The 18,365-nt window shown below is 40.6% G+C and overlaps 1 protein-coding gene across 1 annotated transcript in view; it reads left to right on the top strand.

Moving 5' to 3' along the window:
- Nucleotides 1-18,365, top strand: part of ERC2 (ELKS/RAB6-interacting/CAST family member 2) — a gene marked incomplete at its 5' end in the record, with an annotated part of 796,341 nt that overhangs the window by 586,042 nt on the left and 191,934 nt on the right. The window contains one exon of the mRNA XM_080926404.1: nt 14,816-14,963. Coding sequence (XP_080782530.1) covers nt 14,816-14,963 — 148 coding nt within the window. The remainder of the gene's footprint in view (nt 1-14,815; nt 14,964-18,365) is intronic.

Genomic DNA, 18,365 nt, shown 5'->3' with positions numbered 1-18,365 from the left:
CTACTTGGTTATGATTATTAATTCTATAGCAGAAATGCTTCTACCATGGTCAATGACAGTTCTTTCTCTAGAATGGCAAGGGTAGTTCTCACTAGCTAATAACAACCAGTTTCAGCACAACAGGGAAATAGATCCTGTGGGTAATAGGATCACTACAGTATGTGCCAACTTGTATGGCCTCTAGCTCATAGACATCCCCTTTCCTTTTGGTGTGACCCTATTATTCCTAGTATGTTCCCAATGGTGGAAATGGAGGTCACATGACCTGTACCTGATCAACTGGATTTTTCCTTTCTTTCTTTCTTTCTTTCTTTCTTTCTTTTTTTTTTTTTTTAGAAATTTCAAATATCACTTTTTTTCTCATTAAGCTTGGTGATCATAACAATCTTATGATATATAAATGTCAGTCTTTCCTAGAAAGCTTTGGGATTTTCTGCTACTGGAGTAACATTATCTTCCACCTTCTAAATGCTCCTCACTGGCTCTCTCCCTTATCTCTCCATGTACCCTTCTTATCCTTACCATGGTGGCTCAGCTAGTCAGAATCACTACCAGCTTCAGTCCCAAGAAATTCATGAAAACATATGTTGAGTTACACAGTGTATTCTTTGCTAGAACTTTCTCTCTAGGGATCACCCAAGTTGACCTTTTGTTGATACAGAAAAGCTTTCAGGGACAACCACTCACTAGTGTTGAGTATAGCTCAGCAACTAACTTGGCTCACTTCCTTCTTCCCTACCTCTGGTTGCTATCCTTGAGACATAGCTGAAATCCTAGGGTATTCTTGGAAAGGTGTCTCAAAAATCCTCTCCAGCAGAGAGGTAAGGAGGTGACTGCTATATTTCAGAGTTGCTGTCCATCCCCTAGTTGAAAAGTTCCAGCAATTTATACGTGGCATTGAGCTAAAAGCCCAATTGTACCAAAAGGAAGAATTACATTTCACACTGGACCTGCCATCTGCCTTCAAGTTTGGTTTTTCCAAGAGTTAACACTGTCCAACTCAGCTTTTACTTTCTTCTGTGATTACTGGGGGAACCAGAGGGTTCCTCAAGCTCATGCCTAATGTGGGCTATTTGTGAAACCAAAAGATAGTCTATCTATATCCTAAAAATATTATATATGAAGCAGACATTATCATAGGAATAGTCATTAAGTAACCTATTTACCTTCAACAGTTTTTTTTTAAATGAACCAACTTGACATCATCATTATTTTTTTAAAAAATACCAGTTTTTTTACTGCATGGTACTGGTACAGAAATAGGCATGTGGATCAATGGAATAGAATAGAAGATCCAGAAATGAGCCCTTACATATATGGTCACCTGATTTTTGACAAAGGAGCTGTAAACATTCAGTGGAAAAAGGAAAGCCTATTCAACAAATGGTGTTGGTCCAACTGGCACTTAGTATGCAGAAGAATGAAAATAGACCCTTTCTTATCTTCTTGTACAAAGCTCAAGTGCAAGTGGATCAAAGATCTCCACATTAAACCAGGTACACTGAAACTATTAGATGAGAAAGTAAGGAAAACCTTAGAACACATAGGCACAGGAGAAAATTTCCTGAACAGAACACCAATGGCTCATGCTCAAAGGTCAAAGATTGATAAATGGGACTTAATGAGATTGCAAAGTTTCTGTAAGGCTAAGGACGCTGTCAAGAAAACAAAATGGCAGCCAACAGAGTAGGAAAAGATCTTTACCAACCCCACATCAGATAGAGGCCTAATATCCAAGGTATACAAAGAACTCAAAAAGCTAGACACCAGAGAATCAAACAACCCTATTAAAAATGGGGTACAGAGCTAAACAAAAGTTCTCAATTGAGAAATATCGAATGGCTTAGAAGCATCTAAGGAAGTGCTCGACATCTTTAGCCATCAGAGAAATGCAAATCAAAACAACCCTGAGATTCCACCTCACACCAGTCAGATTGGCCAAGATCCAAAACTCGGATGACAGCAGATGCTGGCGAGAATGTGGAGAAAGAGGAACACTTCTCCACTGTTGATGGGGTTATAAACTGGTACAATCATTCTGGAAATCAGTCTGGCGATTCCTCAGAAAATTGGACATAGTACTACCTGAAGATCTAGTTATTCTACTTTTGGGCATATACCCCAGAGACACTCCAATATGCACCACAATGTTCATAGCAGCTCTATTTATAATAGCCAGAAGCTGGAAAGAACCCAGATGTCCTTCAGTAGATGAATGGATACAAAAATCGTGGTACATTTACACAATGAAATACTACTCAGCTATCAGAAACAATGACTTAACGAAATTCTTAAGAAAATGGATGCATCTAGAGAATATCATCCTGAGTGAGATAACCCAGTCACAAAAGAACAGACATAATATGCAGTCACTGATAATAGGATACTAACCCCAGAAAACTCTGAGCACCCCAGAAACAACTCACAGACTGTGTGAAGTTCAAGAAAAGAAAAAGAAAAGAAAAGAAAAGACCATTATGCTCAATCCTTACACACCAAGAAAACTTTGACTAATTCTGGATTACATCCTGTTTTACATGTACTTTATGCTCATTGTAACTAGTAAGACCTTAATGCACACTATCAACCATGGGGGGGGGGTGAGATGCCAAGCACTGCCAAAAATGTATTCATATACTTTTATGGAAAAATGCTTAAAATTTGTACATTTATCTTTGTTTTAAAAATAAAATTGTTAAAAAAAAGATTAACATCTAAAAAAGAAAAATACCAGTTTTTAAAGAGAAAGATTGGCCTTCATCTGTGTGGGATAGAGGAGGACCAAACATGCTTTCCTAGATACAGCCTAATTATAGAAATATTCAAGAATGGAATGAGTGCTTTTTAGACTTCGGATATCATGGAGCAAAACACAGGGTAGCAGTTTTTAAAACAACATATGCTTGACAATATAATTATGCTGTTAAATGTGACTGTCCAAATAGTAACTACCTACCGTCAACATCATTTACGAAAGGAGCAACAAAAAATGAGGAAAGCAATTACCAACTTTCAAAAGAGAAAGAAGGCTTTTCCTCTCTAGAAAAGATGAGAGCAGTCTTACAATGCCTATTACTTGTGTACGTGAGTACTTATACATTACTTAGTTTGACCACGTTTTTCCTTTGCTGATCTCCCAACACCCCGAGAGTGATGCATCTCTCATATGCATCTTTAAAACATGCATATCAGTAGGAGAGATACAATTTAAACGTCAGACTCCTCTTAGCTTTTCCTTGGACAAACCATCTGGACGCCACCTTACCTCCATTTTCCTCCCCAATCCTTTCAGTCCTTCCTGCCTTTGTACTAAGACATCATGGGCATCCTCTGCAAAGCCTGCCCCATCCTCCTGAACCAGAGTGGCACGTCTTTCTTTCTATAACCAAACATATTGCGATAGGTACAAAAGTCCAGGCTCTGGAAACAAGCAGATCTGGATTCAAATCCTAGTTCTTTTAAAGGCAGTAATATCTTAAGAGAATTCTATTTGAGCCTCACAGGCTCACCATTCAACTAACCATAGTATTAACTCTGTTAAAGGCTGTCTTGAAAGGGCTATATCAAACAATGTGCTCCCTTGTGCCTTGCCTTTTAGTATAGTAACCACAATGAAGATTATCAGTAATTGCTTTTTATTTTAATAGAGTCAAAAGTCAACCGTTCTTTGTTTCTTTTTTACTAATTAGGTTTTCACATTCCTTTATTTTGTTAAGTAGAATAATCTATAAGTCTCGTGCATTACTTATCACTCATAGCATGCAATATGGATTCTGTGCTTATTAGCAGATTTTGCTATGACTATAGAATGCACTAGGATATTGTTGGCAATATTAGCTTGCATTTTGGTGACATCACCTGTAGGATGCAGCTGTCTTTAAGAAACACATTCTTATTGAACCTTTCTTCAGTGGGACTCTGGAAAGACCACTTAAAAACTGTGCAGTCTGATTCTTCTTTGCCACCTGCCTTATGTCTTGTGACTTGAGGTTCAGATCTACAGAGAAGTACTGCTTGTGAGCGGGCCAGCCTCAAGGCTGTCCAGAGAGATGGATTATTTGGCCTCAAAGCAAACACTCAATAGATCAGTATCACAACGAATGGGAATCAGTGTCAGGTTGGAGTCTGGTCACCGGGATGTTATCTTACCAAGTGTTTTCCCAGATCTGGACCCTTCTGTATTGGGCTGAGTTCTATCACTTCTGTGGGTTTCTAGTCCCCTCCTCCAATTTGTGTACAGGCTCTGCTGAACACTGGGTTAACTGCCTAAAATGATGGAGAGTAAATTGCCTCAATCTTTGAAATCTTCAAGGATTAAAAAAAAAACCCTAATCTGTTGGCAGGTGTTATAAATAGCTAAATCGACACTATTTAAAAGGTAGTGACTTTAATTCCAGCACTAGGGAGGCAAAGGCAGGTGGATCTCTGAGTTCAAGGCCAGCCTGGTCTATAGAGTGAGTTCTAAGATAGCCAGAGCTACATGAAGAAACTCTGGTCTCCCAAAAACCAAAGATAGATAGATAGATAGATAGATAGATAGATAGATAGATAGATAGATGGATGGATGGATGGATGGATGGATGGATGGATGGATGGATGGATGGATGGATGGATAGATAGATAGACAGATAGAAAAACAAAGAGGCCGATAAAACTTTTATTCTAGAAAGTTTCAGATTGAAACAAAAAAAAAAGTCAATATTCATCTAAATCTGACCCTTAAAAAAGTGAACTTCCTGGCTGGGCATGGGGGCACATATCCCAGTACTTGGGAAGCAGAGGCAGGCAGATCTTTATAAGTTTGAGGCCAAACTTGTACACAGTGAATTCCAGGAAGGCAGGGCTTTATGCTAGATACTTGGGATACAGATGATAGGGCTTAAGGGAATTTTGCTGTGGTTCATTCAAACATATGGCACCTGCAAGCGGGATGCCATGTGGGTTCTTATGCCCAGTCAGTGGATTAGTCAGTAGAATGTACAAGTTTCTAGTCTTCCATAAGGTCTTGCTTTTGTTCTTCATAATAGTGGGCCATTCCTTGGCAGTTTGCATCATCCTATCTGCCTCAGGTCTGTGTAGAGGGTCTCTGAGGTCAGCAACATCAGACATTCCACTGAAGTAGGAATAGTACCTATCCTGTTTGTCCATTTATCCCTAGTACCTGGTTCACAGAAGCCCATATGAAAATATGCTGAATGAATTGAAAGAATCAAAGACCCAGACATTCTGGTCATCCATCTGGTTAGTGTTGCTCATATATATATAGTCAGAAAACAGCCACCCCAGCAGAGCACGTTCAGTCAGATTGGGCGTTATAATTTTGTGTCACAGATGCTGCCCCCTGTAGTGACTGCTTGTTCCAGGATGGAGATTTCACTTCCATGAGCCACAGGGCCACCCATACTGTAAACCTGAGAAGGGTTTCTATACCATTGTGCTTTGGGCTGGTTCCCTCACGATTCTTTCCAGATGTGGAACATTCAGGTAGTTTAGCAGACCCTCATTCTGGGATGGTTTTCTGGTTTTGGATTCCCTTTCCCATTGACATGGAGCTCTCTAATAGGATCTTATAGAGCATGGTCATAAATCTAGAGGCTTCAGGTAAACTTTCCTCCTTTTTTTTTTCCTGGGTTTGTTGGCTGATTTTTGCAGTTCCTCGTAACTGATGTCTCTTAATCAGTTGCTTAGCATCTTAAATGTTAAGGTGGATGTAGGCAGAAGCGCAAATAGATGGAGGCAGAAGCACAATTCCTGCCTCTGGAGCTTGGGCTCTGAGATTCATTCTTGGCCCCTGAAAAGTTCTTCCTCCACTGTATAGATTAAGGCTACAAAAGTATTGGCAAAATGTCACCAGAAACTATTGAGTGTTTTTTTTTTCACTTCTATTGACACACACAACAAATGGTAGTGATCATGCATCTGATGGGCTCCTTGTGTCTTCATGGTAGCATCTTAGTGGTTTTTCTTCACTTTGGTAAGGATCATTATACATAGAGTCTTGTTTCTTTTACTCTCAGTGTTCAAATGTGTGTGTGTGTGTGTGTGTGTGTGTGTGTGTGTGTGTGTCTGTGTGTGTGTGATCTCAGTCATTTGGCCCATAAAATTTTCAGGAAAGCCCTTTCTTTTGGCAGTCCTTTATAAGACTTATAATCTGTTCTATTATGAATGTTGTTTCAACAACGTCATGGCAAGTACATAAATGCTGAACCAACATTGTATCCACCAAGTGACCTCCTTCTAAAATAAAGTCAATAAAAACAAACAAAAAACAGTCAACTGAAGTCTATTACCTGTGACCGATACAGCATCTGGCCTAATCTGATATGAATACATTGGTAATTGATAGACAAACGTTTGAATCTATATTTTCATCAAAAGAAAAAATTTTGGCAGAAACATTTGAATCAGAATTCAAAATGAATCCCTTCTGTGACAATGTCCTTTTCTTTTTAAAAATGAAGCCTTTTGATAATTTTGAATAATATAAGTTTTAAACTCGAAGCCACTTGGGTAGAGCCAGGATGGCAATAAATGTCAATATTTATTGTACTGGCCACGAGATGGGAGATGTAAAATCTAGACTTCTCAAAGCAACCTAGACACCTTATGAGCAATTGCATCTTTGACAAGGAAGTCTTCAAAGCATCAACTTCCCAAAGAAAAAGATTTCCTAGATCATTCTAAATTATGAGCCAACCCATAGCATGCACAGCAAAAGAGCACAGACTTCAGCTCTAGGCAACCCTTCCCACCTCTTTTCTAGTAGTTATTTATCTTCTTAGCCCTCCTTGCACCCTGAACTTTGCCTGGCCACCATCTTCACCCATAGCACACAGATGTGACACACTGTTCCCTTCCCCTCTCTCTTTACATTTGTCTTTTTTTTCCCTCTCATAGATGAGAGAAATAAAACGTTAAATAAAATGCTTACAGGAAACTAAATTTTACATTATTTTATCTGCAAAGATCCTCCCCATGGGATCTTAATCCCATTTTCCTCTGACGTTTTAACAGAATTCTATATTACACTCCCTTTCCCTCCACCGTGCCTTCTCACAACCATAAAATGACAATTGATTTTGTTTCTTTCATTATAAGTTACTTATGATAATAGTGGAATCCATGTACCATAAACAAAGGAGGTTTTATTTAATACAAAAAATACATTAAGGAGAGAATTATCAGGACTGGAGACATGCTCAGTGATTAAGAGTACTAACTGCTCTCTCAGAGGACTATCGCTCAGCTCCCAGCACCCACATCTGGTAGCTTACAACTGCCTGTAACTCAAACTCTAGGAAATTCCACACCCTTCCCTGTGCTCCACCAGCACACACACACACTTGCAGTCTATACATACATATTTAAAAAGTAGCTTTGAATTTTTAAAATGGAGATACCTAGTTTGATACAGGAGTGCATTTTGTTGCTTCCTGTAAAAACTAATAAATGAATAGTTCTAAATGTATAACATAAAGAAATTAAAGTCCATCATATTCAGATAATTTTATACATGCACAAATGTATACATACACATCCCCGCTTACCATAAAACAAACAAATTAGCAAGTGCCCAATAGGTAAGCCTTGAAGTCAAGTGACTTATTCTCTGACAATTGCCAAGTATCAAACAAAAAGTCAACCTACTGCATAAATCACTTGGTAGTAACTGATCATGATAGATAATATATTTCTTTGGGGTAGACATTAAGCAAAGCTTTGCTCACTGGGAAGTGTAGATATATAAAATTTATCACTATAGATCATCAGTAACCACCCAGTGTCTTTGGTGTTATTTTTCACATAGAGTGGTCTTGGTGGATGTTGATCCAACAGAGCATCCTTCTCCTCATGCTGAGTAAAATTCCACCCTTCCTACTTCTGTGTGGCCTTTTGGCTAGAGTGATACTGAACAGTTATTAAACAATTCAGGCTTGGCTTTCTGGGATGCAACTCCTCTGTGGTCCACAGAGCCCTTTCCACACTCTGAATCTGTTTTCTCCTTTAAGTTTGTTTTCAAAACAGATGTCAGTTCATGAAAGTCAATGTCTGCTTAACAGAAACCAATTTTAGAAGTTTCTTTGAAACTCTGTCTTGAAAGAAAAGACTCATTACAAGTTTAGATATATTTAATACAAATAGGGGCCTGGTATATGATAGTACAAAACTTTCAAGTCTTTACACTTGGTGGTGTCTGAGTTCTATAAGAGCAGTAGCTAGCATTTATCACGTGGTAACATCAGAAACTAAACAGAAGCCTCGGTGTGCATTATCACGTTTAGTTTTTATTTTATGTCATATATTTCACATTAATTTTTATAGTTATTCTTCTTGGTTCATTTACAACTAAGTTTAAGTTTCAGAGACATTCAATGATTGCCCAGTTATAAAAAGAGTAAGCATTGCTTGCATGCAGATCCAGGAAGGTTTGATATCAAACCTCAAGCACTAAGAATGTATAGCTTTTCTAAATGACCCCAGTGATATTTCATCCCAAGGATAACATTTTTCTTAAGAACATCAGGTACTCAAAAGAAACCCTACCCAGTCCTTCCCTGCCCTCCCATGCCCTCCCCTGCCCTTCCCTACCTTTCCCTGCCCTCCCCTGCTCTCCCCTACCCCAGTTACTTTTGGATCTAGCATACAGTAATCTATCATACTGCACTGCCAAGACTTAGACAAGTAGACAACAGCTCCTCCCACACTTCTTCATTGCCTCCTTTTCAACTTATCAAAGGGATAGAAATTATCTGGATGATTCGGAGTGGGGCTAGCACTTTCTCCAGCCTCGAACCTTGTTCAGGTAGGGAAATATTTAGGCTTCATATTCACAACATCCCTTTGGCACATAATGCTAAGCATCCTGGCACTTGCCATCGTAGTTCCACGGGTGTGCCTGTCTGAGAGCCAGTGCACTTGCACTTGAAGCAGCAACAAGGTAGACCAGCTGCTTCCATGGGTCACACGTTAAACTAGAATCCAGGCGGAAGCCACGATAGAGAGTAAAGAACGTTCAAAAGAACCCTTGGCCTCTGTTAAAAGAAATTCCCATCAGATGCTATGAAGTTTCAAAGAATGAATCCTTGGTAACTGGACTATGCTGTTTCCTGAGGTTAGGTTTAGGGGAATGACAGAGCAAAGCACATTATAGAATCTGGCCTGCCAGAGCCTAGCCTTTATGAATCTGCTCTATTCTTTGTTCTTGATGAAACTCAAATATGTCTTACCTTGTACATCATACTTCCAGTAAGCCACTTCACTTTCATTTATTTGTTTGTTTGTTTGTTTGTTTGTTTGTTTTTGGTAAAAAGTTCTTATGCTTTTACATATCATTGTGTCTGTAGTCAGGGCAAGAATTAATTAACCATCTCTACCTTCAGTTGCAGCCTGAAAAGCTCTCTCTAAAACTGAGGCAAGTGAGCCCACAGCACTCACCAAGGGGTGAGAGAGAAGCTGTTTGGAACAAGATCTTTCGTCACCAGCTGTCTTAAGTCACCTCCTACTGAACTTATGGTTGAAGATTCAGGGTCATGAGGGAAAGAAAACAACAATTAACTGGGAAAAGTTGATTGAGCGGAATTTTTTTTCCCACAGTCTGATTGGAACATGACTGCCTGGGGCTGAGCACCATACATAATGTAGGTCTGCCTTCATATGTCATTATCTAAAGGTTCCTTAATGGAATGCATTTTTTTTCAAGCATCTGCTTTTGTAATTGAATGTGTTCCTAAAGATGGGTCAGCTAACTAAAACAAGAACCCACAGGGGGGAAGAAGTGTTCATGTTTCTGCTCCGATCCGATTTGTAACAGTCTTTAATTGGCTTACTGCACTTGCAACTCTTAAAATTAATTTTAGACCCCATCTTCAAGCTCAAATCATCATTAGCAGAATGAGAGTGGCAGAGAGTGAAATAGAAATGTTTACAATGTGCCCTTTTAAACTGACGCATCCTAGCTGTGGTTCCCTCGGCTGCCCTGAAGCTCTCCTGGTGAGGGTTTGTGTGGACAAACACACAAAAGGAGGCATTTACCCCAGCGGAAGGTAGCCTCTAGCCCTCCTCTAGGCTGGTCTCTGGAGGATGTTTTGCAGGGTGGCTAAAATCATTTTTTTTCTCAGTGTTTTATTAGCTGTGTCTTGACTACCTCCTACAAAGTGAATGGCAGTTTAGGGTTATTAAGTGTGTTCCTGTGCATATTTTTATCCATTGTTAACCCCTCCTAAATGCACGAGGGGCACAGGACTCCTCCTATCTCCCTTCCATTGTTGCCCATATTTGTTAAAGAAGTTATTCTCTTTGACATTTGTTTAGGCTGCACTTTGATAAAATGCGGTCTATGCTCCACGATCTTAGCTTGGCACACAGCAGACCTCGTAGATTTATTTCTCTTTGCATTATCTTATCTCCTTTGCTAGCATATTTGGGCTTCCTTTTCATATTTTAAGCTATATTTCGGTGCACAGACAGATCACCCCAGTAACTGTATACTAAAGTATAACAGTGTCATACAGATAATAATGCAAACTTCCAGCTTATACTTAACCCTACTAAATGGCTAAGGATGTGTTGTCTCTGAGTAAGAAAATGGTTGGATTGAGTGCTGGGAGGGATTTAAAGATCTAGCAACATTTCTGGTTAATGGGACAGAATCAGTTTCTAAAGCAGAGGAAATCAGACCTTGGATTCCGGAGGCAATGTATTTGTTAGAAAAATAGGAAATTTCCTTTCTGTTTATTGCCAAGTGTCTTGTTCCTGGTAGTCTTCTAAACTGGGCTTCTTAAGATGGTTGTTTGGAACTTGCAGATTTTTTTTTTTTTTTTTAATTTTCAAGTGACTGAACCCAACTTCTCCACGTGGTGAGAAGAACAGAGATTGTTAACTGAAGCTGCCCAACCTCCTCTCTCAAGCAGAGCTTCCACCTCCTTCCCTGAAGTACTCTGTATCACTGTAGAAAGAGATCCTTGTAAAGCAAAGATAGTGAAAACCCGTAAGTGCACAGAGTGCAGCTTAGCTCATAGTGATTGAAAACCCTGTGGATAGTAGAGCAAGTGTTTGAATTCCCCTTGCTGGTCATTTTGTAAAGCTAGTAGAATAAACTGCAATGAGATGATTCTGCCTCCCTGGAGCCTTCGCCTGAACAAATGCAGCCAGAGACAGTCTTAACCCTTCCAGTTCCCTGATGGGTGATGAGTTCCACTCTTGTATCTTCATATATTTTCCTTATCTTCTGATAACTGCTCCTTTAATGGAATGATTACAGATATTTACTGTAAATCTCACTATAATTTCAGGAAAATCATATTAGTTTCTGGCCAGTATTTAAGCAAGGGTTTCAAAATGTATATGATCTTCATTAAATGAATTTTACTGAGAGCTTTATAGTTGTATAGTACAAACATATATAAGACATATTGGTCAACCAAAATAAACAAGAATGGAGAACCAAATGGATTATTTTCATGAATATTCATGTTGGTCAGCGACTTTGAAAAATATCTTATAAACATTTTATAAGCTATATTTCATAATAACATCTATAAAGAATTAGAAACTAATTTGTATTTTTCTTTAATGCTAAAGTAAGAGTTAAAAATTAATTTATTGGGACTAGGTTTGTAGCTCAGTGGCAGAATGCTTACTGGGCAGACATAACACTTTGGTTCAATACCTGGCAATAATACTAATAACAAATTCATATTATTATTATCATCATCATCATTATTATTTGGAGCCTTTAATAGTATTATAAAAAGAAAAAGTATTAAATCCTTGAACAGCCTGCATTATAGACTCATGGGGAAGGGAAGTTTTGAGTGCTCAGTCTCTGGGTTATGGTAACATTTAAGCAATGTTAGTAAAGCTGTGTAACATCAAACTTTGGAAGAGGAAAATCGGCAAAGGGGGCAAACGTAGACTCAGAAAGCCTTGTTAGGAGATTCTTGACATTTTTCAAGTGAGAGTCAACCTAGATTGTCCCAGGCTTGCACATGTGAAAACTGTGTGCCTCTATCCAAACATCAAGGCTGAGAGTGATAGACAGAACATAAATAACTTCGCTGAAAACGTTTAAATCAACAAAGGTTTGGGAGCTGGTACCTGCTGCTTCTTGGTGAGTTCAAGGATTTACTTACAGTACATTTATTCTGATGGTGCTTTGTGGAAGGAGGGAACCACATAGCAGGGAATAAACAGAAAATGAGTAAAGGTAAGTCCATGACTCTCCCCTTCTCTGTTTGGGATCCTGTTGGATATTCACTTCCAACTATGGAGCGTTTGAAGCTGCCTCTAGTGGCAGGCAGCCCCACAGCAGTCATGTGTGCAAGAGATGAGAAGAGACTTCTGTGTCAGAGATAAATGCTTTTATTGCTGAGAACACAGGGATCAGTGTTAGCATGTTTGCATCTATTCCCCTTGCTCCCACAGAGACCATATGACCACATCCATGCAGTTGTCTGTATTACTGGAGAGCAACTCCAGTCTTAGGATAATTGAACTTTGTAATAGGTAACGGTATGCTGGCCCATTACCAATCACTAGATTATGGCATAGCACGTACATTTTACCCTTTGACCTAGAGAGAGACCACCTTTGTCCTTCAAGGCTCATTGCTGGAGAACTGTACTGGGAAGATTTATCAGAAAAGAAGGTAACACGGTTGCTTCCAAACACAAGATTCCCGATGAACAGCTTCCCAGCAAACTTAAATGTTTTCACATATCTCTGAAACTTTTATCAGCATTTTAAATGGTTCACATAGCTGTAAAGAGATACCCAGAAGGAGAGAACACAATTTACCACAAGCTTTCCTAAAACTGCTCACTTAAGTCCTACCTATGGAAAATGCTGTGGTGACCTGGGTGGTGTGTCTAGGCACATCAGAGAAAATGACTAACGTTGGCAGATTATGGGAGGTTTAAATAATGTCTTTCTGCTTTCCTCCACATGTGCAGAAATTTGCTCCAGCCATTCAAAGAGTTAAATGAAAACATTCACAGTTCTTAGTTACCATTTAAAAAAATGTATTTGTGAAGAGTCCAGGAGTGATGAGACTTGGATATAGAGCTGAGCCCAGGGACTCTCCCTTGTTGGAGTCCACGTCACCTCCCCAGCCAGTATCTTAGAGGGACATGCAGTAGCAGAGTGATGAGCTGATCTGCCATCTCAAGATATTACCTCCTGAAGCTTCTAGTGTGAGCTCTACCAACTTTTATTTGAAAAGGGGAGACACTTCCTGATACGTTCTACTCTTACAGACTCCAGCCTGAGCCTCTGGCAGAAGCTCACCCTGCCGGCATCAGTAGAGGCCGGAAAGATCCTACATATTCACGTTAAGAAAGCTGCTTGGGAGAATAGTGACCACGTTATTCAAACATCTAGAAGAAGCCAATTCTGATGATAGGGATAAGAAACTGCAGCCCAAGTGCATGACCAAGTTTTCGTTTTGAGACTTAAAGGCATGAAAAATTCCTAATATTGAGGCTCCCCTGAAGCTGTGAGGTCTTCTGAGGCATCTAGAATAAACCTAAGTGCCCCAGGTGGTAGGGACAGAGAAGGAATTCATAAAACACGGCCAAGAAAGCCATTTGCTTGTCAAAAAAAAAAAAAAAATTGTCCCAGGCTGCAATTTGTAAGAAGTTCATTCCTGAAAATAGGATCTAAAGATGGGAAGAAACAACTTGAGACTTCCAAATCATCAGAGGTGATAAATAAACCCAGAGGGAAATGTTTAATATTTAATGTTATTATTAATGTCTCTGTGTATGTACACATGTACACATGTATGTAATGCATACCCTTAAATGCATGATGGCATAGAGGCAGCATGTGTAGCAAAGTGTACATATGGAAGCTAGGAGACACCTTTGTGGATCTGGGTTCCAGAAAACTGGACTCAGGACCTCAGGTTTGTGGTTCAAGTACCTTTATCTGCTGCTGAGCTACCTTGCTGGCTCTAGATTTCTTGTTTTGAAGAAGATGATAGTGAATTATATTTTCAAAGTTTATGAAAATTAAAAAGTGAACACATCTACTATAGAACTGATGCTCTTGATGACCCACAGCTCCTTGAAGCTGGAACTGAGAAAAATAAATGAGGCCTTAAATTTGAGAGGTATGATCACAAGTAATAAATATACACTCTCCTGTCAAGTGGCACAGGGTACCATGGGAAAATTAGACAGTAGGATGTGACAGAATCCAAATGGGGATACAAGGTGGTAGGTGGGGACATAATTTCGAATGATGGCCAGTGGAGAAACTTCTCTGCAGAAGACACATTGGGCTGAGACCTGGAGTGTGTGTCATAGGCATTGCCTATGAAATGAGAAGGAGGGTCACATTCCCTAAATAAATTGAAAATGGAGAGAATCTTGTAACAATCCCTACTCGACATCAGAAGAATAATGTCATATGTAAAATCTCACCTGATACTGAATTTGCAGCCTAATTTCATTGCCTTGGAGACATGGAGCCAATTGGCAGATGATAGACGGGCTGATGGATGGATAGAAATGTGTTAGGAGTAGGTGTTTATCTTGATCCCTTTCCATTTCTAATTTGTAGCTGTATTCATGAAGCCTTTGAAGAAACCCTCTCTAGGATGATACGATGGGCCAGCCTTAGTGATTCTGACCCAGCTATCCTGTCCATCTGAGAGCAAAGTATAATGCATCTTCATTACTTTTCCTAGGTCCTTTCCGTAAAGATGGTACATCGTGGCTCAGCTGAACTCTAAGTGCCAACTATTTAAGGATGTGTTTTTGGTTTTGTTTTTCATTCTACAAAAGACATATCACAATCATCTTTGTCTTATCAGACAGGAAGCGCTACTTGCGGCCATCAGTGAAAAAGATGCAAACATTGCCTTGCTGGAGTTATCTGCCTCCAAAAAGAAAAAGACCCAGGAAGAAGTCATGGCTCTGAAGAGGGAGAAAGACCGACTGGTGCATCAGTTAAAGCAGCAGGTGGGGCGTCCTGCACGCCAGGTGTGTCTTGCTGGGTCTGGGGGCCTCGGTGCTTTCCCTGGGGTTTGCCATTCTTCATTGTCTCATGTCCATCCTGCAGGCTCACGCAGCTACAACCAGGTAGGAGCCAAACAGCCTGAGCTGTTGCTAAGATACCATGTTCCCGCTTCTCCATGTTGATGCGCATGTGGCTGGGCTTGTGTGGCCTGCAACTGGCACTGCTTTCCTTTCTTTTGTATTAGCATCATCTTCCGCAGAAGTAGCTCTCGGCTCTCTTCCTTTCAGTTGTCTTGCATTTCTAATTAAATCCTAGAAACGCCTAATTGAACTCTGGGGACTATCTTTCCCTTCAATCTCGCTCATTTTCTGGGCTCTGCGAAGAACTCCCTTAATCTACTTCCAAAAGTTCCTTTCTCGCTCTCTCCTTCTCTAGCATTCGCTCTTCAGCTGTTTCCTCTAGGATCTTTCAGGGAAGGAGCATCTCCCAACTCTAGTCCCACTAGACTAGGCTTAGAGACCTGACTGCCATTATTCATTCTAATTTATAATCACCCATTTGACCCCATTATTCTTTACTTCCTTCTCTCTAGGCCATGTTGCTTGTCTTAGAGAAATGGAAGGGGTTTTAACTTTTACAGAAAGCTCTTTACTTTGTGGAGGGGTTTCTGGAAGCAGCTTAGGTAGAAATAATCTTATCTGAGGAGTACTGGAAAACCATTCCTAAAATCTACAGATGTTGTTTCTTCTCTGTATGTAACTTGGGAAAGGACCAAGGTGTAGCCCAGTGATAGAGAGAACTTGCCTATTTCTATGTTCTCTCCCCACCACGCGTGGAGGGTGGGGAAATCACTTTCATATATGATGAGGACTTTGGTAAAACCGTGCCAATAATATTTATTCAAAACCTTACTTCATAACGCCTATTCAACACAGTGGTGTGCAGCCCCATTAGGTGATATGGTGGTCGCTACATCTCAACTAAAACCTGTGGCCCTGAAAGGCTCCACGGCACATGGTTACCATGTAGTGTCTACATTTATTTGGGTCCTGGGACTGGCACTTTGCCCGCTGAAATGAACCGTGCTGAAAGAGTACTGGGAATAAACCTCTCCACCCTACATAATGCCAACTCTCCCCTTCCTCAAGAGGGAGAAGACATTCTTTAGTTGTGAGCCTGAGTCCATTTCCTATAGGATGGCCTTGCTGAAAGACAGAGAGAGACCACTGCCATGCCTGGGCACCTTCTCCTTGCAGAGGGGGGGTCTCGGTTGCTACCAGACATCGGGGTCATTCCACAGAATGGCATGCCTTGCTATCACTGGCCCCCAGGCTCAGGAACCGCTTACATCTGACCTCTTTGTTTGGGGCTGTGCATCTTTTACACTGGTTTTCCCAATCACTTGGGCTTAGAAAGTCAAGATAAGCATCCTTTGCTTTCCCCCACGTCCTTCCCTAGGTACCTAGCACCCTCCCCTCCTGCACCTAACCATTGTAGCTTTCTCCCACAGGTCTATAGACCTAGGAAACAGCCCCCGTGCTCAAATATTCCGTGCACTTGTGATGCTGGCTACAGCCCAGATTTCACGGCCAAGTACCACGGGTCCAGCTACGATGCATACATGGCCCAAAGGCCTCAGGTCAGTCAGTTGCTAAGGAAACACACCTCATTGTGGGGTGGGTGTACAGAAGATGTACCTCTTATCTTGATCATCACCTCTTGTGTAGATTTCTAGGATTTGGTGGCCATGAAGTCTGGGACCGGAGAAGACAGCATCATTTTATGATGTTCAGCATCATTTCGTATGTTTTATTTTTCCCAGTGGTTTCAAATGTGGTGGTCACCATTCAGGGTCAAATAGCTTGGTCATGCTGAGAAGCCAGTGAGGGGCCAAAATGTTACTACCAATCACATGGGCCTTATTTTTTTTTTCTATCTCTTAGGTACATTTTTTTTTTCTTTATATCACCCTCTACTTTGTCAAGTACAAAACTTTTAAGCTGTTCTTCTTTCTCAGCCTCATAAAAATGCATTCTCAGATGCCAGCAAAAAAAGAGGGCAACTGTACAGAGCTTCATTCTGAGACAGGCTCAGATTGGAGATAGAGGGGACTTGTATACCCTAGCTGTGTGACTTCGTCTCCCACCTAGACTGGGGCAAAGTTAGAAGGGTTCTTATAAAGAGAAAGCAAAGGAGAAGACCAGACTCCTGCTGATATAGTCAGCCTTAAAATCGTTCCTCCTGCCCTACCTACTAGACAGTGATAAAAATCTCACATTAAGATATCTTCATTACAAGTGATTATGAGTCTGAAAAATGCTAATTTCCTTGTAAAGTTCCTCCCATCTCCTGTTTATTGAGTGTTTGCTGTGGTATAGGCTTTGTGTTCAAGATCCCTCAAAGAATGTTTCCCCCTAATCATCACCGCAGCTCCATACAGAGGAGCCAGAATTCTTTCCCTTTTAAAGTAGGGGCCCAGGAATGTTTAACTATATGGCCCAAAGCCCCAATGCTTGTAGTATGTCTCAGGCTTATGTCTACCTGCCTCCTCCCATACACATATACTCTGCCACACGCAGGAAGAAGTCCTGGGTGACAAATAAAGTGATATTTCTAGAAATGGTGAAGTCCCTATGCCTTCCACACCTGAAGTAGTCGCTTAGATACCCATGTCAAAACACTGCCAGCCTGGATTTCCTAGGCTTACCTAGTTCTATTACATCATAAGTAATGTCTAGTAGCTTTGAGCTTGCACCCTGAGCTAGGAATGAATCTAAGGTCTTTGCATATATTCACTCACTAAAACCCAATAACTGGGGCATAACAAGATTCCCTTAGAGACAAGACAATGTCCAGAGAGGATAAGCACATTGCTCAGGCCACACAGTCTTAAGCAGATTGTACCAAGGATATCCTGGCTTGAACTGCTTCCTTTGCATCCGTTTTCTAGGCCAGGCATTTGGGTGGTTGTAGACTTCTCCTTTGTCAATGAGTCTAATAAACGAACTCAAAAACTTGATGTGCAGGGTATACAGAGTGCCTTGCTCGTGCCTGTCACATAACAAGCGTCCTGTGCATACACCCGATCTATCCCCTTTACTATTGCCACGACAACTGATTATCATCACTGCCAGTCCTCGGGGACACTTTAATCTTTATTACACTGCCGTTGCCCTGCACACAGATGGGAATCACAGCTCACTGAGAACATACTTTTGAAGTGAGGTGGAGAGAGAAGACAGATACTGGCATCTAGCCTTCCCTGCTCCCTTTTCCTAACTCTCAAGCATTTGGACAACATCAAGCAAACATGTCAAGTGCCCTAGACCCCAGTCATAGTCCATAATGCTCATTAAATGTGCTTGGTGTGTGGGTGCAGCCTGTGGAGACAGAGAGCAGCCAGG

Source organism: Micromys minutus (assembly GCF_963924665.1).
Source record: "Micromys minutus genome assembly, chromosome: 12".
In the NCBI taxonomy this organism is placed as follows: Eukaryota; Metazoa; Chordata; class Mammalia; order Rodentia; family Muridae; genus Micromys; species Micromys minutus.
The sequence above is the reverse complement of the archived record's forward strand: the minus strand, read 5'-3'. Positions and strand labels throughout refer to the sequence as shown.